Below are 25,745 nucleotides of genomic sequence, written 5' to 3'. Positions count from 1 at the left end.
TGGGGGCTAGCAAGGTACCTTCACTTACTACCGCCCTTTCCTCTACTTACACAAATAATGGAAGTGTCTTGGGTTTTAGACGGCCAACAGAAGCTGAAAGTTGGTTCCCTTTGAAGACTCCCCACCACCACCATCACAACTGCTGCTACCCATCACTTATCTTTCTGGGGTTTATCCAGGAAATCAGGCAATTTGATGAAGGAACTGAATTGAGAGGCTGGCCACTTGGTCAAGTATCAAATCCAAGAAAGGGCCATAACAGAGACTTCCAAACCCTACATTAGCAACTAAGGCCTAATGCTCCTGTGTCAGAGACCCCAAAAGTCCTATGCTTTCCACTCTATCAGCTTAGGGAGGTGCAGCCGCGAAATTCGCAAGGCCAGCGAAGCTGCTCCAGGAGGCTGTCTGGGGAGCATTCAGTGACTGGGCTACAGAGTCCCCAATCCAGCTGGCCAGAACCCAGGCACCCAGTGGCCCCGGAAGGCAAGGGGAATCCCTCTTGGCAGGACGCCAGAGGAGTCCCCTGTCTCTCGACCCCAAAGTTTTTTTCCTGAAGAAATGAGAGAGACCCACACACAATATTCAGGCTCCCTCCGCCCCCCAGAGGTGATTCCTTTCCTCATTAGGAAATTTTCTGCTCCCTTTTCCGACTACTTTTCCGAACGTTTACGTTGTACATCTGGAAAGGAGGGGGAGGGAGGAGGGGAAAGCGGAGAGGAGGGCGAAGAACCCAAGCCCGCCCAGTCTGAGCCAGGCCAGACCACCGGCCTCCAGCTGGGGCCGGAGCCAGGGTGCAGAGGTGCGGCCCCCCACGCCCCTTCGGGGTGCGGGGCGCGGCCTCAGCGTCCCCGGGACCCAGGAATGCCCCCCCGCCAGCCGGCCCGGCGGCCGGGGGGAGGGCCCAGCCGGGAGTTTGGCAAACTCCTCCCCGCGTTGAGTCATTCGCCTCTGGGAGGTTTAGGAAGCGGCTCCGGGTCGGTGGCCCCAGGACAGGGAAGAGCGGGCGCTATGGGGAGCTGGACGCCACGGTCGCCTCGATCTCCACTCCACGCGGTGCTGCTGCGCTGGGGGCCCCGACGCCTACCGCCGCTGCTGCCTCTGCTGCTGCTGCTGTGGCCGCCACCACTACAGGTTGGGGGCTTCAACCTAGACGCGGAGGCCCCGGCGGTGCTCTCCGGGCCCCCCGGCTCCCTCTTTGGCTTCTCCGTGGAGTTTTACCGGCCGGGAAGGGACGGGTGAGTGGCGAGGTTGGCGGCGGGAAGTGGGCAGGGGGCCACCTGGAAACTGGGGGCGCGCCGAGGACTGGAAGCGACCAGGACTTGAGTTGGAGGGCGGAGTTTGGAAGGACTAAGACTTGAGTTGGGGGCCCAAGCTAGAATTGGGGGCCCGCGCTGCAGCAGGGAGGGACCGTGGCCGACGTGGAGTGTGAGATCGGTGTCGAAACTTGTGTGGCATGAGGAGAGGACCCGAATCTAGAAGCTGGAGAAGTACAGGCAGGGTCTGGGGGCCAACCGGGAGGAGAGGGCGCAGAAAGCTTAGGGTCTCTGGCGATCTGTGGGCTGCGGGAGACCTGTGGCGGGTGGGAGTCGAGGGGGGCGCGGAGGCCGGGCAGGGCCTTAGGGGGCAGTGGAAGAACCTCGAGATCCTCGGTGGGGCCATTGAGAGGGTTGGAGCTGAGTGAGCGTGTGCAGTATGAGGAAAGACAGACTGAGGGGGTCGGAAGGTTATGTGGGGGCCAGTCTCATCCTCCCCTCCCCCATCAACTCAGACTCGGGAAAGACCCGGGAGGAGGACGAAGGCTCCCTCCCCTTTCTCCTCAGTCTCCTGAATTACCTCCCACCCTCAGCCTCTTCAGGCGAAGAGATCCAAGAACTTGGGGAGAATCCCAGGACCCTGGCACTGGGGGTACTGGGGCTAGAGGCGGGATCAATCCAGGGCGGTGCACGGATGTGTCGGGAGGGGTGTGAGTGCGCGCGCCTGAAGGGGGGTGGGCGGTTTCCCTCTTGCTCTAGCTCTTGGGAGGAAGAGAAAAGCTGATTTCCTGTAGCTTGTCGGCTGTAGTAGACTCAGACTTCTGGGACTAGGGTCGGAAGCTGGGAAGATATAGGCTCTCTGGGCCCAAGAGCATCAGAACGAAGGTTCCTGAAAATCTCTATGGAGAATCCTTATTTCCGGGTAATAAGCAGACCTAGACTGGTGCCCAGAGGCTTGGGGAAATTAGAGTTAGAGGCCACATTGAAACAAACGTGTTTGTTTAAATAAGGAGAGGAGGTCTGGAAGTAAGAGAAAAGTGACAGTCCCAGCTGCTAAGCTAAGGAACCCCATATGCCAGATTCCTGAACCCCTTTGATGACAGCAGTAGGTGTTTCTCCACCTCCTAGCTCTGAGCCTCTCTCTGCAGCACCTACACCAACCCTGGGATCTTAGGACTTGATTGGACCTTTGTAAGAAGTCATCTGATTTTAGTTGTTATTTAATTAGGGGACTGGGGATGGGATTAACTCTAGCTAATTTGGTTGGGGAAGGGACAAGTTTTTTTTTACTTTATCTGAGGGACATAGGGATGGAAAAACAAAAAGATAACTAGGCCACAGCAGTTGAATTTGAGCTTTTCAAGGTCCCCACCCAACCCCCACCCCGCACCCTGGCCTCTTGCCCAAACCTCATTTCATCACCCTGTCCCGGAGCCTCTGCCAGGGTCCCCCAAACTTCTTAGCACAACGCTAATGGAGCAGAGAGGATGGAGGGGGTATAGGGTCTTTTCCCCCATCAGGGTGTCACTCTACCCCACACAAAACTGTCATTTCTCTTTTAAGATATCCGTTAGACTTTGCTCTCCCAGTGACCCCTGGCCTGATCCTTCAGTCCCTGAGGTCTCTTCTAAAACAAGACCCAGCCTCTCTGTTCCTCAAGAGAACCCAGGTGTCCAGCCCGCTCACCTTTTACTCCGCCCTCCCCTTTGCTCTGGGCATAAGCTCTAGGGCATTCTCCTTCCTTGTGACTTACCTCCCAGCACCTGTGCGTACTGGACTCCCCCCACCCCTCAGCCCCTTTGTAGCTGTGGCCTTGGTATTCCTTGTTTCTCCTGCATCACATCTCGTGTTGAGTAATGAAGAGAACGGGGTGAGCTCTGCTGAGGTTACACAGACATAAAGGGGTGAAGAAGCCTGAAGCCAGGCAGCTCTGGATGTGAGTGCTTACCGTTCACTAAAGAGCCTGGGCTTGAGCAAGTTACTTAAATCCTTGCAGTTCAGCCTCCCCTAGGATACCTAACTGATTCTTAGGACTGAAGGAGACAATATCTAATAGGTGCCTGCCCACAGAGGATGAGCAACAAGGCATGAGTTTTGTGGGGGAATTCCTGAATCTGATGTTCTTCCCTGTCACCCTCCCATTCTAAGTTTTCCTCTTTCTTACTTGCATTCATTCATTCATTCATTCGTTCCCAGGCTGGTCTCAAACTGTGTAGCCAAAGATGACCTTGAACTTCTGATCCTACCCCTAGAATGCTGGGGTTGTGGGCAGTCTCTGTCACACCCTCCACCACACCCAGTTTATGGAGATTGAACCCAGGGCCTCTGTGCATGATTGGCAAGCAGTCCACCTGCTGGGCTCCATCCTCAGTCCTTACAATGCTTGTAGTACTTGCTAATATCTGTGACAGTTAAAACAGTTTCCTCATGTACCTCGTAAGCTTTCATACTCATATTTCATTGAATTACTTTTAAAGAGTTATTTGTTTATTTATTTATGTGAGTTCACTGTAGCTGTACAGATAGTTCTGAGCCTTCATGTGGCTGTTGGGAATTGAATTTTTAGGACCTCTGCTTGCTCCGGTCGAACCTGCTGGCTCCGGTCAACTCCGCTCCCTCAGTCCCTGCTTGCTCCGGCCCAGAGATTGATTTATTATTATACATAAGTACACTGTAGCTGACTTCAGACGCATCAGACGCACCAGAAGAGGGTGTCAGATCTCATTAAGGGTGGTTGTGAGCCACCATGTGGTTACTGGGATTTGAACTCAGGACCTTTGGAAGAGCAGTCAGTGCTCTTACCCACTGAGCTATCTCGCCAGCCCTGGATTATTTTTTTTAACAAATCTTTGTTAAGCAGAGAAAGTATTATTGCTTCAGAAGTCATAGAAATTTAGAACTAAAAATTAGCTTAGGAATCACTCAAAAGCAACTCATCATTGAGAAAGAAAGGCTACATGAGGGAAAATGACTTTTAAATGGACCAGTCTGCTAGAGGCAGCTCTTACTCAACCAATCAGATGTCTCCCGTTGGGATGTACAGGGTTCCAGAAGTAGGTGTCCACCTCTGGCCTGGCCAGAAGTGAGGTAGGGCTGTGGGAGTTGGGCCCTGACCCACCTACTGCTCTCTACCCTGACCTTGTCAAGCCAAGGGAGTCAAACAGTAACTGAATATTGAACAACGGCCTGGTTAATCAAAAGCCTGGCTAGGAAGATAGTGAAGAGAGGAGGAGATGCTTTGGCGAGGGGGCAGAACAGAACACTAGCCTGGGAAACAGCATTGCAGGACTCCTGGCTTCGAGTCACACCCTGGGAAAGGTTCTGAGCAACCCTGGATGGGTGTGACTTCTCTTGGATTTAGTTTTCCCATCTGTCAAATAAGGTCATAAGACTAGGGCAGCAGTTTGGAGACTTTGAGGGATGTCAGAACCGAAGTGGCCCTTCCTTTGCTGCATGCAGCACTCGAAGGGCATCTACATTAGTCCTAAAGCCAGTGGATGATCTGTGCAGTGGCCTCTCAAAAGACTAACTAGAACCTCCAAACCCTGAGGCTTCAGGAGAAATGATGCCAAGTATTCTTCACATGGACTCTATTAGAGCATAACTGCCAAGCTGCATTCAGTGGGAGATAATTAATGGTTTTTTCATCTTTTATGAACCAAAAGTATCTATAGCTGCCAATCAGAGCTTCTGACCAGCCTGAGATAACCAGGTTCCCCAAACAAGTTGGTGCAATGCCAGCCAGAAGCAAATGCACTTGGAGTTTTAATTAGCCTGGGGTGCCTTATCAGGTAAATGCACGGTTTCCATGAGGCTTTCTGCAATATTGAAAATAGCCCAAGCAACCCTCCCTTGGTACCCTCTGGAATTACTGTGAGGATTCTACTGCTATGGGATTTAGGAAGCAGCAGGTAGGAGGAGAGAATCGGGGTACGCAGCAATCTTGGCACAGGCACCTCACCTGGCATGTGTGGGTGCCAGAACGAGGATTACTAAAATGGACACACCACTAAAGCCTTAGGTGGAAGTCGTGGGTCAGGGGGCCTGGTCTGGATCCTTGTCTCCTGTTTGCATTCTGGGATCCCCAAACCTTCACACAGTGAACAGATATGCCCCTGGCCTATGGGCTTTCAGCCTTCACAAGCTTTGAAGGGACTGACAAAGGCTTCTTTCTCAGTTTCTCCATGAATGCAGACGGTATGGGAGAAATTTGGGGATCCTCACAGAACCCAGAGGAAGAGAGGAAACCCAAGCCCATGCTGAGACAGGGCAAGAACCAGAGCTCTCAGCTCCCCATGTAGCAGTCTTGTCCCTGTGCTCTGCCCTCACTCTTGTGGAGCCAAACGCAGAGTGGCCAAGTTGTCTGTGTAGCCCAGCAGCTTGAGCTACACAGGACCACACACTGTCTCTTTCCTCACCCCTGCCTTGGGGCTGCAGCTTCCTATTTTTCTCAGAATTCTCACCTGAAAGTCACTAGGCCAATGGAGTGGTGTCTCAAACCTCTAATTGGCTTTAATGCCTAAGAGGTGAGAGACAAATGGAGAAGTGAGAGGTTGAAAACTGACCGGAAGCCACAGGCAGTAAACATTTCCTGTCCCCAGGGTAACCAAAGCTGGCACCTCCCCTCTCTATAACTTAAGGCACCTCCTGTCTGTCCCCATCCTACTCCTCTGAACCCCCTGCCTTCTCTATTGTCACCTGTCCTCTCACACCCCACCCTCCACTGGTGTTCTGGGGGCTGCCTTCCTTGCTGCTCTTAGACCCCCTTCCCCCTCAGTATGACTATCAGAAGACATCTGTCTTTTCCACAAGTCCCCTTTTGGGCCCTCGTTCCTACTGATAAAGACTGAGGAACAACCCATTTCAAGAAAAGGGGTAGGTGCTGGGAATGTTGAAAGTTGAGAAACCATGAAGGGTGAAAAGGCCTCTGATCTGAGAAGAAGAAAGAAGAAAGAAGCCAGTCAAAGATGGCGCAAGCTTTTAATCCTAGCACTGGGAAGGCAGAGGCAGGCAGCCAGGGCTACACAGTGAAACCCTATTTCAAAAAACAAAACAAAAGGGAAAGAAGAAGCCGTTAAGAACATTGGCTGCTCTTCAGAAGACCAGGGTTCAATTCCTAGCACCTACATGGCAGCTCATGACTACCTCTGGTCTCCTCTGGAACGAAATACCCACATGGCACATAAACATACATACAGGCAAAATATCCATACTTATTAAATGAATAAATAATTTTAAAAGAAAAAAGATAGGAGGGGACCTGGGAATATAAATCAGGAGAGCAAGCGGTGCTGGGGACAGGCAGAGGCTGAGGAGCAATGCCAGTGGCAGTAGGGGAGGAGAGTAGAGGCCAAGGCTGGCAGGAACACTGGCCCAGAGCTGGGGTGCCAAGCAAAGCTGCCCAGACTGCCAGATGCAGTCACTGCAGGAGACCCTGAGGAGAGTGCCAGGAGAGAAGAAGGCTGTGGCTGTGTGTAGGCCCTAGAGACAAGATCAGGGCTAGTAGAGGAGAGCTGTGTGGAGACCCCAGAGGCAAAGGACCAGAATTGGTAGAAGAAGAATGCCAGGAGCCATCCCTCGAAGGACCCCATCTCAGACATGTGTGTCCAGGAAGAGGATTTGAGTGAAATTTTTAGGGGCTAATTTGTGGGAAAGAAGTACGAGTGTGTCAGAGGCCCAGCTAGGAAGGTGAGGTCCCCTATGGGCCACAGGGTGGGGCAAGCCAGGCCCAGGAAGTGACCTGCTTTCATAGTCCTAATTTCAGAGACTCATATTTTCCTCCAACATGCCCCAAGACTTAAGTGGCCAGTTGCCTGAGTTCCATCCAGGAGAGAAAATTTGGGAAGAAAGGGTACAAAATAGGTGAGGGCCCTGAGGCTCTACGGGAACCTGGGGTTCTGGAGCTAAATTGTCCCTTTAATATATATTTTTAGCTGGGCAGTAGTGGCATACACCTTTAATCCTGGCACTTGGAAGGCAGGCAGGGAGATCTCTGTGACTTCGAGACCAGCCTGGTCTAAGGATAGAGTTCCAGGATAGCCAGAGCTACACAGAGAAACCATACACATACACACACACACACACACACACACACACACACACACATTAATCCACTTTCAACCAAAGGTCATACATTGCATTTGGTATTGTTTCTTAGCCTGGTGCTGAGGGCCGTGTGTATGTCGAGAACATCTTCTACTCCCGGGCTACAGCCCCAGTTGGGCTGGACATCTAACCTTGGCAAGTAGATGGAAGAGACAAAAAAGCCAGAATCCAGACCCTAGTCTTCTTTTCCCTTTCCAGGAACTGACTCTGGCTTCTCCTCTCTTGTAGTAGGGACAGAAGGTAGGAGAGTGTGGGAGGAGGGGAGGAGCTGAGTTAGTGACAGCAGCACATGGGGAATGCCTGATTCCAGCCCCTGCCTCTGGCATCTGTGGCATCTTCTGAGATATAAATACAACCCAAGGGACATCTACTCCACCCCCCATTCTTGGCCCAAAGGTCTGGGTGCATCCTGTCTCCAGACACTGACCTGGAAATAGGACCCATCCTAATCCACTTCTCCTTTCCCCTCCACAGAGTCAGTGTGCTGGTTGGGGCACCCAAGGCTAACACTAGCCAGCCAGGTGTACTGCAAGGTGGTGCTGTCTATGTGTGTCCCTGGGGCACCAGTCCTATCCAGTGCACCACCATTCAATTTGACAGCAAAGGTAGGCCGGAAGAGTTCAGGGAGGGGCCTAGCATGAGTGGGTGAGTGGGTGGGCGGGCCTGCAGTTTGGGGGTGGGGCCTGGGGATCCTGCTGTAGCTCTGGTACTCCATCCAGCTCCTAGCTGTGGGCTCCCCATGGCACTCACTCCATGTTCCCAGCCCAGCCCAAGAAGGGCGGGCATGATTCAGAAACATGTGGCTCTCATTTTCACTGAATCACCCACAGCTCTGGGAGGCCAGGACCATAATGCAGACAAAGGCAGGGGAGGCTGCAGAATTCTGTTCCTAAGCTAAGTGATAGTGCACACCGGGCACAGTGTGATTCAGCCACTGCCCCCAGGGGGCTCAGCCTTCAGGCAGATGGACCTAAGGAAGCTGAGGCTGTTCAGCTAGCACTCCATGCTAGTCACTATTGTGCCTTGGCATACTTAATCTTGCAGCAACTGTATGAAATATTAGTATCCCCATCCTGTGAGGAAGAAAGCAAGGCTATGAACTCAGGCAGTCTGTCCTCAGAGATAAGAGGACAAGAAGTAAGCCTAAAATGTGGAGGCTAGCTAATTTCTGAAGGGGTACTAGGTATTGAACCCAAAGTTTTATGCATGGTAAACATGTGCTGTGGATGTATGAGTGTATGAGTTACAAACCCAATTCCTAAGGCTGACTTTAAAAAGCCTGAGGGCACAGGAGGCTGAGGCAGAAAAAAGTGCCAGAAGTTCAAGGCCAACCTGGGCTACGTAATGAGACACTTGTCTTAAAAATAACAAAGAAAAAGCCTGAGACAGGTGGAGAGTAAGAAGAGCAAGAAAGGCAGTGCTACAGAGGGCAGAGTTTAGACTTGGAAAGAGACAGAAAGGGAAGTCTAGTGTGGAGGCGAAAGGAGAGGCCGTTAGAGTCACAGGGCTGGCTAACAGACAGAGATGAGCCAAGGGACTTGGCCCATGTTCCCCCAACACCACAATGAAAGTGTCCTGTTCCAGCTACAAGGAAGTCAGAGGAGCCAAGGAGACAATTTGGGAAGCTGTGGTGGGGGTGGGGAGGTGGATATGTGCTTTTCTGTGGATGTATGAGTGTACGAGTGTGTGTGTGGGTGGGTGTGTATGTGTGTGTTTCTGTGGATGTGTATGTGTGTGTGTATGAGTGGGTGTGGGTCTCTGTTGATGTGTGTGTGTGGATGTGTGCGTAAGGAGAGCAAGAACCAGTCAAGTCCAGCTACATAAAGTCTAAAACTCCTTCCATACCCCTGTCCCAGTGGGACTCAGGGTATAGAAATGCTGAGCATCCTAGACCAAGGCTAGGATCACCTTCCTGAGAACCAGTGTGACAGTCCACTTTCAACTTCCCCCAAGGCTCCCGGATTCTGGAATCCTCACTGGACAGTGCCAAGGGAGAGGAGCCTGTGGAGTCCAAGTCCTTGCAGTGGTTCGGAGCAACAGTTCGGGCCCACGGCTCCTCCATCTTGGTGAGGCATGAGTGAGCTCGGTGGTGTGATAGCTAAGGGTTAAGCTGTGGTGGAGAGGGCCAGGCCTGGTCGGGGGTGGGAGGTGGTCATCTTACTAAGCTAAATCTGAACACCCCCTGCTCCCCCCAGGCATGTGCTCCACTGTATAGCTGGCGCACAGAAAAGGACCCACAGAATGACCCAGTGGGCACCTGCTACCTCTCCACAGAAAACTTCACCCGCATTCTGGAGTACGCACCTTGCCGCTCAGGTAGGGGCCAGGGTGTAGTGGGCCACTGTGCCTTCTCCGTGGGAGGGTCCCAGGCACTTGGGCGTTCTCTTCACAGCCTCCAGGCATGGATATATATTTTTTCAAGGCTGCTCAGGAGACCCTTGACCAGTCTTCTTTCTTGCTCCTGCCTCTCTTCCCCGTCAGCCCATCGGTGTGCAGCTAGCTCATCTCATTGTCTTCTTCCCTCGCAGATTTTGGCAGTGCGGCAGGGCAGGGTTACTGCCAAGGGGGCTTCAGTGCTGAGTTCACCAAGGTGAGGTGGCTGGGGAGAGAAGGCAGTAAGTGAGGATCTAGGGTCAGTACCAGGAGATATGCTCATCCCTCTTCCCTGCACCTCCCCACAGACTGGCCGTGTGGTCCTGGGTGGACCTGGAAGCTACTTCTGGCAAGGTAAGCCCTTCCTCTGCCCTCTTCCAGCCTTGACGCCACATCCCTTCCTTGATCCAAACCTTTTCTTTCTTTTCCTTTTTTTTTCCTTTCTCGCTTTTGTTTGTTCTTTTGTTTTGTTTTTTTCAAGACAGGGTTTCTCTGTGTAGAATTCACTTTGTAGAGCAGGCTGGCCTTGAACTCAGAGATTCACTTGCCTCTGCCTCTCAACTGCTGGGATTAAATACATCTGCCACCACTGCCCAGCTTTGATCCATACTTCTAAAATCCTACTCCGTCTCCCTAACGCCTCTGTGACCTCCCCCTGCCCATCGCCCTGCTCCCCTTCCAGGCCAGATCCTGTCTGCCACTCAAGAGCAGATCTCGGAGTCCTATTACCCAGAGTACCTCATCAACCCTGTCCAGGGCCAGCTGCAGACCCGCCAGGCCAGCTCCGTCTATGATGACAGCTACTTGGGTAGGCAAGCAGGTGGGGAGGAAATGGGAGGGCCTCTATCCTCACTCAGGTCCCTGCTTCTCCCACTCAGTGCCACCAGCTCTGCTGCCATACTTGTGTACAGGCTGACAATGAAGGGATTGAGGGCCAGAGAGTAGGGGTCCCCAAGGAGACAATGCTAACATCCACACACTCTGTCCCCAGGATACTCTGTGGCTGTGGGTGAATTCAGTGGTGACGACACAGAAGGTGAGTGAATCTTCAGGCCACAGCGGGGGCTGGAGAGATAGCCAGAAACAACATTCTGAGTCCACCCTGTCCTCACCTCCACCCATCAGTTTCTCTTCTCTTTGCAGATTTTGTTGCTGGTGTGCCCAAAGGGAACCTCACCTATGGCTATGTAAGACCCCACCCACCACCCACTGCCTCTCACCCAGGCTAAGTGCAGAGCCTTGTATGGCAGTTTGTTGGGTACATCAAGGAAAGAGATCAGAGCATAGGCTCTGGGAGAACACATCAGATTTCCGAAGTCTGGTTCAAGGGAAGGAAGTGTGTGAAGTCAGACTCAGGTTCAAATTCTGGCACTGACTCTGGATAAGTGAATCTGTTCTTTTATTGCTACACTGTCCCCTGCTTGACCGCTCTAAGCTGTTTCTTCCATGTACAATGGGGTAATAATAGTTCTGACCTCACAAGGCACTTGTGAGGGGAATGAAAGCACTTGTAAATTGTTAGACCGTGTGCAGCCACCAGCTATTATTAGACCATGACAAGTGCCACACTCGGTCGCTCAATTAACAACATTTATTGAGGCAAGGTGAGAAATGAGATGAAGACATCTTATCCTATCTCTTAAGGCACTTCTAGTCAAATATGTGGGCTAAGCCGGGCATGGTGGCACACACCTTTAATCCTAGCACTCGGGAGGCAGAGGTAGGCAGATTTCTGAGTTAGAGGCCAGCCTGGTCTACAAAGTGAGTTCCAGGACAGCCAGGGCTACATGGAGAAACCCTGTCTCGAAAAACCAAAAAATAAAATAAAATAAGTGGGCTAAAACACGCAGCTTTAATCCTGAGGAAGCCACTGTTCATGAGCTTCTCAATGTCCCAGGTGCTGTCCATGCATGGTGGTGTTCCCTTCCCCACCATGGGACTGTGGGGTGGAGAACAATCTTGACAGTTTGCACACAAGAAAACTGTTGTCCTAAAATACCAATTATGTTGCTTAGGGGGAACTGGATAAATATTTAATATCTATCATACTCCAAATCTCATGCTCTTTCTGAATTGGAAGTTACAGAAAAGCATCAAGATAACAGCACATTTTAAGAAAGTAGTAACCTCCTTCCAGAGAGGGCGCCTCAGAGAAGGTTCTGTGAGGGTTCCATACAGATGGTTAAGAGGGAGTCCCAGGCACAGGCATGAAGAACACAGAATATGGGGCTGGGCCTAGTTTGCAGCCTCACAAGGTAAAGGAGGGTGGGAATTGTAAGGGAGGGTTGAACAGGCACAGGCATTAGGGCCAGACACCAGAGCCTTCAAGGGCTGGCCAAGAGGCGGAGACTGACAGTGGCTACAGGGGCCCCTGGGGTGTACAGGTGGGAATCACAGTCCTCCATCTGCTCTCCAGCACCGGTGCCAGTGGGGGAAACCCAAGACACAGTCCAGCCTGTCCTGGGAATGTTCATACCAGGTCTCAGCAGAACAGTAGGAGGGGCAGAGAGCAAGATCCAAGAGACGTGGAGGTCTGCTGGGTCAGTGGCTAAGAGGAGACAGCAGAGATATGAGTGCCTTGCAGGCTCTGGTGAATGACAGATGGCTAGAGTTCTGTATCAGTTGGGTTTGAAACCCCAGTGTGTATCCAGTAGCAATTACTGTTTGCCTGTTGCCTGCTAAGCTCTGAGAGGCAGAGACCAAAGACCATGCTCTGGGTCCCACTGATCTGATCCTGGTCACTAGAATCTAGTGGCTGGGAACGAAAATCCACCAAGGGTATAAAGGAAGAAGGCAGAGCAGCAAAGTGGTAGAGAAAACCTGGAGGTGGAGAGAGGGCAAATTAGGAAGAAGTCAGGAGTGCTAAGATTCCCCTGAGGAATGCCTGTCCCGTGTGTCCCAGACCTTCAGACATGGGCCTTTGTCTTCATCTTCAGGTCACCATCCTTAATGGCTCAGACATCCACTCCCTCTACAACGTCTCAGGAGAGCAGGTGAAGATGCCCTCACGTCTCCCTCTTGCCATCTAATCTGCAGCCCTGGACCAACAGCGTCAAACTTCCTACCTTCTCTGTAGCCTATGAATGCCCACTTACAGCTCTCTCAATCCTGTTTACTGACCAACCTTGTTCTGACTCCACGCTACCCCTTTGTTCCCACAGATGGCCTCCTACTTTGGCTATGCTGTGGCTGCCACTGATACCAATGGAGATGGGTGAGTGATGTGAAGGGATGCATCTTCCAGACCCAATCAGGGGATGGGACAGTGCAGGCAGACTGCTCCATCAGGATATTTTTTCCTCGAGTCTAATTGATGCTTGCCTTCTCCTTGGTCAGGGCAAGAAGAGGGCTGGATGCTACATCAGAGCCCTCAGGGCGCCTGGGGATCCAGAATGCCTGGAGTTTCTCCACAAGGGCAATAAATTATAGCAAGACAAGTTTGTCAGAATGCTTGGGTCTTCCCTTTTCCTCAGGCTAGACGACCTACTGGTAGGGGCACCCCTGCTCATGGAGCGGACAGCTGATGGGAGACCTCAGGAAGTGGGCAGGGTCTACATCTACCTGCAGCGCCCAGCGGGCATAGATCCCACACCCACCCTCACCCTCACTGGGCAAGATGAGTTCGGCCGATTTGGCAGCTCCTTGACACCCTTGGGGGACCTGGACCAAGACGGCTACAATGGTAAGTATCGTGGTCTAGGGGGCTGAGGCTGAGCAGGAGGGGATGCGAATTGGTCAGGAACATAGTGGGAGGGTTTCTGTCAACTAAACTACTAAGCCCCTCTTGACTTTCCAAGGGTATTGGGGTTTAAAGAGATTAGAACAGGAACTGATGTGGAAAAACAGGATCCTGAGGGTTTTTTGATAGAAATTTGGACCCCTGACCTCCTAACCTAGTGAATAATTTGTGTTGTGTCTTGCAGATGTCGCCATTGGGGCTCCATTTGGTGGGGAGGCCCAGCAGGGAGTCGTATTTATATTCCCTGGAGGCCCAGGAGGACTGAGCACTAAACCTTCCCAGGTTTTGCAGCCTCTGTGGGCAGCTGGCCATACCCCAGACTTCTTTGGCTCTGCCCTTCGAGGAGGACGAGATCTGGATGGCAATGGATACCCTGGTAAGTTGTGTCCATTGCCCTTCATCTTAGAATTCAAGCTTTGGGATGCAATTCTAGGCAGCTGCCACCAGATGGTGCAGTACCCTGTCTCAGGCCTCTGAGCCATGAAGCTAGAAAGCAAGCCTCAGATGAAGGCAATCCTGATTTGGGACCTGCCATCAAGGGTGGATCTTGACTTTCTGCAGATCTAATCGTTGGATCCTTTGGTGTGGACAAGGCTCTTGTGTACAGGTATGAACTCAGGGAGACTGAGGCAGCCTGGACAACTAGTTTTTCCTTTAAAACTAAGACTGGGGGCTAGTGAGATGTCTCAGCGGTTAAGAGCACTGACTGCTCTTCCGGAGGTCATGAGTTCAAATCCCAGCAACCACATGGTGGCTCACAACCATCCTTAATGAGAAAATAATAATAATAATAATAATAATAATAATAATAAATATAAAATAAACCTTGGTCTGGAGTGAAAGGGAAGGGGGGAAAGAAAACTAAGACTGGGACCATTGGTACAGAGGAAACTGGTGTCCTGGAGCAGGTGCCTGACCGTAATTCTATGTACCCTACATCCACTCTTGGCAGGGGGCGGCCCATCATATCTGCCAGTGCATCTCTCACCATCTTCCCCTCCATGTTCAACCCAGAGGAGCGCAGCTGCAGCCTGGAAGGGAACCCTGTGTCTTGGTGAGCTGAGCCCGGAGCCTGCAGAGATCTGTGCCTGCCGGTGGGCAGGGGGGCCATGTCTGCCTCAGGAAGGGACAAACTGGGGTGTCCTAGTCTGGGTGTTTCTGAGTCAGGCAGGCAGGAGGCCGGTTCTAGTGACCCTGAGCATTCTCTCTTCCGTCTTTCTCCAGCATCAACCTTAGCTTCTGCCTCAATGCCTCTGGAAAACATGTCCCCAACTCTATAGGTGAGAGGAGCTGCTGAGTGTGCCAGCTGAGGGGTGGGGCGGCGGAAGGTAAGAAAAACAGACCGACACTGTGTTTCCTGGCCATAGGCTTCGAGGTGGAACTCCAACTGGACTGGCAGAAGCAGAAGGGAGGGGTCCGGCGGGCACTGTTCCTGGCTTCCAAGCAGGCCACCCTTACCCAGACCCTGCTTATCCAGAATGGGGCTCGGGAGGACTGCAGGGAGATGAAGATCTACCTCAGGGTATGGCCTGGCCTGGGTAGATAGCCACATAAAACAAAGGACTGTGGTGGTGGTGGTGGTGTGTGTGCGCGTGCGTGTGTGCATGCGTGCGTGCATGCATGTACGTGTGCGTGCATGCGTGCGTGCTTGCCTGCGGCTGGATGGCTGACTGGGAGGTTCCCCCTGAAGGCCCTAGGGGTTGGGAGAGGCTAAAGAAGAACAGGAGTTCTTCTTTAAAGAGAAATGAGGTCAGATTTGGGCTCTGAGCAGATAAAAAGAGAAGCAAGGCTAAGAAGCATGGTCACTGAGGCCCCAGAATCCCTAATCCTATGAATTCTCTCTGCTGGCACTAGAATGAATCAGAATTCAGAGACAAACTCTCCCCCATTCACATTGCCCTCAACTTCTCCTTGGACCCCAAAGCTCCCATGGACAGCCATGGCCTCCGGCCAGTCCTACACTACCAGACCAAGAGCAGGATAGAGGACAAGGTAAGGAAAGAACCTGGGAAGACAGGCCTGGCCCCTGAGGCAGGGCCCTGGGAGAGGGGTGGTAGAACCCTGCTCAAGGCTATTCCACTCTCCAGGCCCAGATCTTGCTGGACTGTGGTGAAGACAATATCTGTGTGCCTGACCTGCAGCTGGATGTGTATGGGTGAGTGGGACTGTCACATGACAGAGAGACAGGGACACTCTAGCTGTGTGGTCTTGTGAGGTCCATGAACATCTCTGGGCTTTGGGTTTGTCGACAGGGAGCATCCGTTTCTCTAGCTCTAGACAAACTAAATGCGGTACTCAGCATGCAGCATCTCGCCTTATGCCTGCCAAAGCGGGGGGGGGGGGGAATCGGGGGGCAATCGGCAGGGCCAGTCCCGCTGCATTATTCCCAGGCCCCATTGCCCTGGTTTATGGATTCATTCTTTCATGTCCTTACCCTGTGTGCCCCTCCAGGGAGAAGAAACATGTGTACCTGGGTGACAAGAACGCACTGAACCTGACATTCCACGCCCAAAATCTGGGCGAGGGCGGCGCCTACGAGGCTGAGCTTCGGGTCACAGCCCCTCTAGAGGCTGAGTACTCAGGGCTTGTCAGACACCCAGGGGTGAGGAGGGACTCTCAGGCGGGCTTGCAGTGGTGATCCCCTCCAGAGGGGTGCCAAAGCCTGACTGGCCTGTGCCTGCCTGTCCCCAGAACTTCTCCAGCCTGAGCTGTGACTACTTGGCTGTGAACCAGAGCCGCCAGCTGGTGTGTGACCTGGGCAACCCCATGAAGGCAGGCACCAGTGTAAGTGAGGGGTAGAAGAGGAAGGGCTAGGAGAGAGCACATGACATAGGTAGACATCCTATCTAACGGCCCCTTTCTCCTCCCCGTCTGTTAACGCAGCTCTGGGGTGGCCTTCGGTTCACTGTTCCTCATCTTCAAGACACAAAGAAAACCATTCAGTTTGACTTTCAGATCCTCAGGTAGGGGGTGACTGGACTCGGACTGGGGCTGAGTTGAAGGTTCAAAGAAGGTAAGGTGGGATGGATGGCAGAGCCTGGAGATTCTTGTCAAACTGCTTCCCTCTTGCCTCCATCCCACAGCAAGAACCTGAACAACTCGCAAAGCAACGTGGTCTCCTTCCCACTCTCGGTGGAGGCTCAAGCCCAGGTCTCCCTTAATGGGTCAGTGCCCAGGCAGAAAGGGACCTTTAGAGGGGAGGGTGATGGGCTTTAGAGAAGGACACATTGGTTCCTTTTGTCCACTCTAAACTATCCTCCTCTTCAGTGTCTCCAAGCCTGAAGCTGTGATTTTCCCAGTCAGCGACTGGAATCCTCAAGACCAGCCTCAGAAGGAGGGAGACTTGGGCCCAGCTGTCCACCATGTCTATGAGGTGAGGAGGGTTGGGAGACACGCTGCAGAGATGGAACCATATGAAGGGAAAGAAAGTAGGAGCCAGTATAAATGACAGTACCTAGGACCTGGGTGAGGTGAAGAGAAGAGGGGGGGCGGGCCTGGAGAATACTGAGGATCTGTGAGAGATGTCCAGAAGAGGGGCCTGCTGGTCCATTGCCTTACAAAGGAAAGCTATTTTAGAAGGATTTCTTTTCTTTTTCTTTTTTTTTTTTTTTTTTTTTTTTTTTTTTTTTTTTTTTTTTTTTTTGAGACAGGGTTTCACTATGTAGCTCTGGCATCTTAGAACTTACTATGTAGATCAGGCTGGCCTCAAACTCACAGAGATCTCACTGTCCCTGCCTCCCAAGTACTGGNCGAGACAGGGTTTCTCTGTGTAGCCCTGGCTGTCCTGGAACTCACTTTGTAGACCAGGCTGGCCTCGAACTCAGAAATCCGCCTGCCTCTGCCTCCCGTCTCAAACTAGCATAGATTACAGAGTGAGACCTTGTCTCACTCTTGGAGTAATGGCTGAAGTGGACATGATTGCTGCCCTTGGATGTTCTCTCAGTTCTCAGACTGATGCACTATGTATGGGTGGTGACCCAGGCCTGCATGCCAAATCAGCTTCCCTTCCTCAAAGTGTGTTCTTCCCCTCAGCTCATCAACCAGGGGCCCAGCTCCATCAGCCAGGGTGTGCTGGAGCTCAGCTGTCCACAGGCTCTGGAAGGCCAACAGCTCCTCTATGTGACCAAGGTGACAGGACTCAGCAACTGCACCTCCAACTACACCCCCAACTCACAGGGCCTGGAGGTGAGAACCTGGTCATGGTGTGGGGTACATCAATAGGGCTATGGGACTATGGGGCTGGGAAAAGTTGCCTGGAGGCTATTGGAAGTGGTGGGGAGATTCAGGCACCTCAAGGTCTGGAAGGAGGGAAAGGACCCACATCTACTACATTTGTGTCCTTTGTCCTGAAGTAGTCTTCCCTCTCTCAGGGTGTGCTATCAGATCTATCAGGGTTAGTCCTATGAGAACTGTCCTCTGGCCCTCTTTGAGAGTGTGTTTGTTCATAAACAACATTTAATGAAGTAAGCATTAGACCTTGGAAAATCCCCACACCAAATGAAACTCACAAAGTCCCCACACTCCGGGAGCTTGCAACTAATGAAGGCTGGTAGACAATAAGAAGTAAAAGGAAACCGGGTTGCGGTGGCGCCTGCCTTTAATCCCAACACTCAGAGGCAGAGGCGGCGGGGAGGATCTCTGAGTTTGAAGCTAGCCTGGGCTATGGAGTGAGTTCCAGGACAGCCAGGACTTACACAGTGAAACCCTGTCTCCAAAAATGAAAAGAAAGAAAAGTGCTGAAGCCTGGTATGGCAGCCCCAACACTTGTGAAGTGAGGCAAGAGGATCAGAAGTTCAAGATTATTCTCAGCTATTTACATGAGACCCTGAGTGACAAAGAAGATAGGTGGAAAGCAATAAAGTATAAAGCTACCCAGGGGCTGGTGAGATGGCTCAGAAGGTAAGAGCACTGACTGCTCTTCCAAAGGTCCTGAGTTCAAATCCCAGAAACCACATGGTGGCTCACATCCACCCATAATGACATTTGATGCCCTCTTCTGGTGTGTCTGAAGACAGCAACAGTGTACTTATCTACAATAAAAAAATAAATCTTAAAAAAATAAAGCTACCAGGCATAATGGTCACACCTATAACCTTAATCATCATCAATTAGAAGAGGCTGGAACAGGAGGACAACCACAAATTAAAAGCCAGTTTGGTCTATAAAGTGAGTTCTGGGACAGCCAAAACCTCATAGTGAGAATTCTTGAAAGAAAGAAGGAAGACAGGCAAGTGGACCTGTGGGATGTACTGTGGGGTACAAATCTGACTTGTGACAGCTCTTGAAGAGGTAGCCATTAGCCAGGTAGAACACTTGCCTACCATGCCCAAGGCTCCAGGTTCAATCCCAGCACTGCTAAATAAACAAGTAATGATTCAACTGAAACCTGAAAGACAAAGCTGAGGCCTCCCTGTAAGACAAGGGACAAACATTCCCAATAGAGGGAACAGCCAGTACAAAGGACCCTTGGGCGGGAAAGACTTAATGATTTCTTTACACATCTCCTACACAGTGCAGAGCAAGGTACACTTTGTCCTTGGCAATAGGTGGGTTAGCTGAACACGGGGACAGAGACCGAATCGGGTCCCTGGCTCTGGAACGTAGGTTCAGGCTGACTTAGGTGCTATAATGAAGCAGAAGGTGCAACTAAAGACGTCTCTTCTTCCAGTTGGATCCAGAGACTTCTCCACACCACCTGCAGAAAAGAGAGGCTCCAGGGAGGAGTTCTACAGCCTCAGGAACACAAGTCCTGGTAAGTCACTGCAGGGAAAGACGTTTGTCCCAAGTGTTGGACACCTGTTTGGGTTCTCAGGGTCACCAGGTGAGAATTCTGGGCTCAGACACCTTCTTTCTTGCCAGAAATGCCCTGAAGCCAAGTGTTTCAGGCTGCGCTGTGAGTTTGGGCCACTGCACCGCCAAGAGAGCCGGAGTCTGCAGCTGCATTTCCGAGTCTGGGCCAAGACCTTCTTGCAGGTAAGGGAGCCCAACCTTTGGTCCTAGCAGGACTGACCCTGTTCTTTCCCCATGCTGTCATCCCTTCCACGTCTGCTTTGGTAACTGGACAAACACACACACACACACACAAACACACACTACAGGTCTCCTCCCTCCCTCACCCTGATTTAGACCAGTTGTGGGTCCTTGGCGCCACCTCTTGGCCACAGTCATAGCAACTACTTCCCTTTCTGGCCCTGATAGAAAAACAGTAGACCATGGTGAGCATGCTAGCACTGGCTCACCTTTAATCTGGGCACTCAGGAAACAGAGTCTGGTGAATCTCTGAGTCTGAGGCCAACCTGGTCTTCATAAGTGAGTTCCAGGCCAACCAGGACTACAGAGTGAGACCATATCTCAAGCAACAACAACATCAAAAACAATAAATAAATAACTACACACACAAAAAGAAAAACAGTAGAGGGAGTGGGATGTAGGTCAGTGGTCAGTGGTAGAGTGCATAACTAGCATACCCAATTCATAGGTGTAAAGACCAGAGTGGATAGGGCTAGGGAGATGCAAACATGAACACCAGACTTCAGATCCTCAGCATCCACATAAATGAATGCCTAGCTGGTATGCCAGCAACCTATATGTAAGAGAAAAAAGCCATCATTTATTGAATACATATTATAGACCAACCATGGTCCTGGATGTTAACTCATATTAATCATTAAGAAATGTATATTGAGCCGGGCATGGTGGTGCACGCCTTTAATCCCAGCACTCGGGAGGCAGAGGCAGGAGGATTTCTGAGTTTGAGGCCAGCCTGGTCTACAAAGTGAGTTCCAGGACAAGGACAGCCAGGGCTACACAGAAAAACCCTGTCTCGAAAAACCAAAAAAAAAAAAAAAAAAGAAAAGAAAAAAAAGAAATGTATATTGAACGTGTAGTTATTTGATTATGCATTATTTAATTTTAATTACACAATTTTACATTTATTATTTCGCACAAGGAACATCGAGATTAATGAGTCCATAATAGGGAAAGATCACATCCTGAGACAGACCGTGGGGAAGCCCTGTGTTCTCTGGATCCCACAGGGGTTGCCCTGACCACCTTTCTCCACCCACAGCGGGAATACCAGCCATTTAGCCTTCAGTGTGAGGCTGTATTTGAAGCTCTGAAGATGCCCTACCAGATCCTGCCTTGGCAGCTTCCCCAAAAGAAACTTCAGGTGAGTTCAAGGTCAGAAGTCTGGATCGCAGAAGGCAAGTTCAAGAATGTCAGAAGCAGGATGAGGACATGGATAGAGGCTGTTCTTGCTTTGTACAAAATTTCCTGGCTTTGTAGGTCCAGATCAGCCAGATTAACATGTGTCTCTGCTCTGGAGTGCACAGCCTAGAGTGCAGTGACATCAGTGTGGTATGTGGCAAGACAGTCTATGGAGACATGTCATAGGAATATCTGAATCCAATCTTACAGAGTCAGGAAAGACTTCCTGTAAGAAGTGGTGTACAAGTTGAGGCCTGAAGGAATTAACTAGACTGCTCCAGAGCAGAAGATTCTGGGTGGAGAATACAGCAGATGTGAACACAGAAACACTTATGCACTTCAGACTCTTAGTTCAGAATGCTGTTAGCTAAAAAATGAGAGTTGGGTCCAGATCCAACAGACAGAGGTAGCCAGGGACAGGGCAGGAAGAATTCACAGGTTCTCAATGTCATCGCCTTGTCCACAGGTGGCCACAGCCGTGCAGTGGACCAAGGCAGAAGGCAGCAATGGTGTCCCGTTGTGGATCATCATCCTAGCCATCCTTTTTGGCCTCCTGCTCCTAGGTCTGCTCATCTACGTCCTCTACAAGGTCAGCCACGCCAAGCCTTGGCTCGGCTTCCTGCCTGCCAGACTCCGCCTTTTACCCAGTAGAATCAAAGAGGTCACCCTCAGATCTGTTTTCCAGCACAAACCCCCATGTCTTCCCTAGCTACTCACACCCCATCTTGTCTTTTTTTTTTCCTGTTGAACCCCTCCCTTCAGTCTGCAGCCTCCAGTTTACAAAGAGGCCTCCTGTCTCGGGATAAGTTTGCCCATATTGCAGAACCACAGATGGCAAATACATGATGGCATTTGTGCTGTCTTCTCTTCTAACATCTTTCTAAGAATAAGTGATGGCATCCCACAGGTGGCAGCCAGGGCTAGGCTCAGATGTGGCACTTGTTCAGTTGAGCTTGTTTACCCTTCCTGGTTAACTAGTATCTTTTTCAGTATCATTTTAAAACTTTGATAAATGATTGTCCCATAATAACTCCCTGATTTTAGATCTCCCACATCTATTGGATCCTTTGGGAAAGTATCTGAATGAAGCTACTTTGGCAGAGTGAGGAGGATAGAGGCAGGAGAGTCCTCATTCCCCCTGGATCTGTGGTCAGGGAGAATATGATCTCTAATTGTGCCTCCTTTCTCATCAGCTCGGCTTCTTCAAACGTTCCCTCCCCTACGGCACAGCCATGGAAAAAGCTCAGCTCAAGCCCCCAGCCACCTCAGATGCCTGAGCCCTCCTGATCTCAGACTCCTGATCCCGAAGAGCCAGTCCACTACCTTCCGACAGGGAGGGACTAGGCACTTCCTGAAGGTGCTGAGGGCTGGGGAGAAGCTCTTCTTCCTAGCCCAGAGACATACTTGAAGGGCCAGAGCTGGAGGGCAAGAAGCTTGTGGATCCTTCCCCCCACGCACTGTGAAGGACCCTCGTTTACACGCGCCCTCTCATGGATGGGGGCCTCAGGTCCAGGGACAGAAGCTCCAGCCTTCTTTCAGCCTTTGCATTTTGGAGACTTTTCTGAAATCAACTTGGAGCCATAATTAGGGAATCCAGTCGAGGTTCTCTGGGTCGGGCATGCCAACAGGGCTTCCCATCTGACTCCGGCCCGCAAAGACGCATCTTTGGTCTTGCCAGAGAACCAAAGGAAGCCTGCAGCCAAGAGCCTGAGACTTGGGGAGTGAGACATGGCAACTCCAACAGCCCCCATCCTGGAAGGCCAATGAAGAACACTAACTGTGGATGGTGCTGCAGGACCAGCTCAGGACAGATCCCAAACAAAGGTCGATGCTGGCCCAGACCCAGTTCCATGGAAGTCAGAATGAGAATGGAGCCAGACCCAGTCTGGGGCCTGGGGTTGATCTGGAGCCCAGTCTCGGATTCTAAGAACCTATGCTAGCAGACCCAGGATGGCATTTGGGTCAGCTGCAGACCTGGGCTTAGAAACCTATTTATCCCTGACTTAGGACAAGTCAGGAATTGCCCAGGACCCTAACCAGGCCACATTGGCAAACAGACCTGGAACCTCAGCCTGGCCAAACAGGCTCACTCATTCCCCAGAGAACGGGAAGCCCCAGGCCTGTATGACCTGGGTTCTGCCCACCAGCTGCACTGACGCTGCCCCTCCCACCCTAGCCAACCCTCCCCTCTCCTCCAGAACCCACCCCAACTTATTTAAACTCTGTTGCAAGTGCAATAAACCCCACCCACTGCCCCCCACTAACCAAAGTTGCAGTCTGTCCTTCCATCCTACTCACCAAATGCATCCTAGACCCATAAAGTAGGGCAAAAAGGAATTGTCTGTCTCTCATGGGCCTATGCACACTAGAAATCAGTGTTATTTCCCCTACCCCAGAAATGTCTAGGTCATTAAAGGACAAAGGAAGGGAACTAGGTATGGTGGCACATGCTTATAATCCCAGAATTCTGGAAATGGGGCACAAGGATCAGTTCAAGGTCATCCTTAGCTACACACTGCATAGTTAAGTTTAAGGCCTGCCTGGGCTACATGAAACCCGAGGGAGAGAAAGAGAAAACAGAAGGGGAGAAAGGAGTCAGGTAGTAGTTGCTTTTAATCCCAGCACTTGGGAGGCAGAGGCTGGTGGAAATCTGAGTTTGAGGCTAGCCTGGTCTACAGAGTTCGTTCCAGGATAACCAAGGCTACACAGAAATCTTGTCTTGAAAAAACAAAATAGGGGGGTGGGAGGGGTTGACTCCTTTGTTGTTCCTCATCCAGCTCCCACCAGGGGGTTTACCTACCACCAAGAAGAAAAGAGAAATCTCATCTCTTTGGGGTTGAGAATTATGAAAGATGCAGAGAGAGATCCCTATGAAAGGTGAGGAAAAATGGCACAACACACTCACCTGGGCTTCCCTTAAATCAGGAAAAATAAAGTGAAAGGAAAGCCCATTAGTTGTTGTTGTTGTTGTTGTTTGCACATTTTGTGTGTGAGAGAGGCCGCATGCCACAGCATGAAAATGGAAATCAGAAGACAGCTTGCAGAACTTAGTTTTCTTCCACTGAGTGAATTCATGCCAGGCAGAGGTGGGGGGGTGACACATACCTTTAACTCTAGTACTAAGGAGGCAGAGGCAGTAGAATCTCTGAGAGAGAGAGAGAGAGAAAGAGAGAGAGAGAAGAGAAAAATAATCAAACTCAGGTTATTGGGCTTAGTGACAAGTGCCTTTAACCACCAGTCTGCTTTGGGGTTTTGTGTTGCAATTGCTATTGTGTGCCAATGCAAGGACAGGGCGAAGGGCACTAAGTGGTTCACATACATGATCTCATCTAATTTTCCTTCCTGTGTATGTGTGTACACTTGTATTTATGTGGAAGTCAAACGACAAACTTGAATTTGAATGTTGGTCCTCACCTTCTATCTCGCTTGAGACAGGGTCTCTTATTTACTGCTGAGCACAGTAGTAGGCTGGCTAACCTGGCAGTTCTCCTGAGTCTCCTGGGTACAATGACATATCAGATGTATATGCTGTTGTGTCAGGCTTTTATGTGTGTCCGAGGAATCTGAACTCAGGTTGTCTACTTCCATCGCAAGTGTAGCAGTGCAACCCTGTGATGGTACCATTAACCCCTTCTATTCCAGGAAACACTGAGGCCCTGAGCTTATGTAACTTGTCCAAGGTCACACTGTATAGCAGAACAAGTCACACTCAGTATTGCCTGACTGTGAAATCTCTTGTTCTTAACCAACATGCCAGAGAGCTCAGGTCTTCAAAGAGAAATCGTGTAACAGGAGGGAGCCCCAGGATCCTCTTCTCAAGGTCTGTCCTGATGTGCAAAAGGCTGAATAAGGCAAAGACGGTTATGACACGCTAGACCAGAATTTTAACACCAGAGGGCAGCATAGCCACAAATTTCTGGGGGTTTGTGGCAAGGAGGTATGAGATCCAACTCTTCCCCATCAACAGGGCTATTATTATTAACTCAGACTTCTGGCACCTTCAAATATTCCTCCACCTGAACCACACCAGTCTAAGGTCTTAAAATCCTGTATTTAATGAGTGTCTTCCCAGAACCCACAGAGAAAGAGGGTCTGAGGCAGCAAAAACACAGTGAGGCAGAGAAGCACCTGATACGTCCAATGATAGTGAGAACTCTCAGTGAGGAGATACCATTGGAAAAGGTTAACACCAACTCCAGGGACTGGATTAAAATGTCTCCCACTGGAATGAGGAAATGGTGAAGAGTAGTGGGCTGGGACTTAGGGCTGGTGTATGGGTATATCAATAGTAGGTTCCTTTGCTTCTGAAGAGAGTGATGAGATCTCCTCTGATTAAGGAATTCCTTGGGCTCAGGCATGCCATGGGTGTGATCTAGTACCATCCCTGAGCTTACTTCTTTGATTCTTCTATGTCTGTCTTCGAGCTGAGCTGCGTCTCCTCAACTACCCTACCTACTCAGCAGATAGACTGTGTCTCCCACTCCAAGGCCTGAGCAATCCAGAGGAGACCGGAGTCTGTGGAGACCAGCCGCCCAAACCCTCTCCTTGCTTGCTTGCCTGAGTTGTTGGAAATGGAAGAGAGGAGTGAAGGAAGTAAACAGAGCAGAGTGGCTGGAGGAAGGGGGAAGGGGCTCGGGAGAGGCAGCTGGCAAGCAGGAAGATGATCTGGGGGTCTCAAGTTTCTTAACATCAATTAGGGCAGCCGGCCTGGACTCATTAGTAGCCTGGGGTGCAGGGCTCATCAATAATGAATCTGCCCCCACACAATGCTCCCCCCCAGCTGCCTGCAAGGTCACCCCACCCTCTAGCCAGCTGCCTCCCATAGTAAGCTAAGCAATCCCTCATCTGAGTTCCACCTAACTCAGGAGACCCTGGAAAGACAGTGTGGGCAAGTGGGCCTGAAGGGCAAAGGGGGCTCTCTCATCAGCCAAACCCAGGGCTGGCCCTCGTTTAGTATGTCTCTTCCCCATGGGAGAAACCTGGAAAAGGAGAGGAGGGGCTAAACCTAAGAAGCAGGCTTTCTGTTACAGAAGTGCAGGAGGATTCCAGCAAGTTAGATTCAAAGC

The 25,745-nt window shown here is 51.0% G+C and overlaps 1 protein-coding gene across 1 annotated transcript; it reads left to right on the top strand.

Moving 5' to 3' along the window:
- Positions 1-748: 748 nt before the first annotated feature.
- On the top strand, positions 749-22,948 carry Itga5 (integrin subunit alpha 5). Its single transcript, XM_021216388.1, has 30 exons — positions 749-1,235; positions 7,833-7,963; positions 9,312-9,424; positions 9,554-9,674; positions 9,887-9,948; positions 10,040-10,085; positions 10,414-10,539; positions 10,723-10,767; positions 10,875-10,918; positions 12,668-12,724; positions 12,893-12,945; positions 13,205-13,413; positions 13,655-13,846; positions 14,032-14,077; positions 14,423-14,524; positions 14,695-14,750; positions 14,838-14,992; positions 15,325-15,462; positions 15,558-15,625; positions 15,922-16,072; positions 16,162-16,254; positions 16,354-16,433; positions 16,554-16,634; positions 16,738-16,843; positions 17,503-17,655; positions 19,139-19,222; positions 19,330-19,443; positions 20,540-20,641; positions 21,146-21,268; positions 21,873-22,948. The coding sequence occupies exons 1-30, from the start codon at positions 862-864 to the stop codon at positions 21,954-21,956; spliced, it is 3,309 nt and encodes a 1,102-aa protein (XP_021072047.1). The 5' UTR covers positions 749-861; the 3' UTR covers positions 21,957-22,948.
- The last annotated feature ends 2,797 nt before the right edge of the window (positions 22,949-25,745 follow it).

The sequence above is a fragment of the Mus pahari genome, chromosome 17, assembly GCF_900095145.1.
Source record: "Mus pahari chromosome 17, PAHARI_EIJ_v1.1, whole genome shotgun sequence".
Taxonomy (NCBI): Eukaryota; Metazoa; Chordata; class Mammalia; order Rodentia; family Muridae; genus Mus; species Mus pahari.
This window is presented reverse-complemented; position numbering and strand designations above follow the sequence as displayed.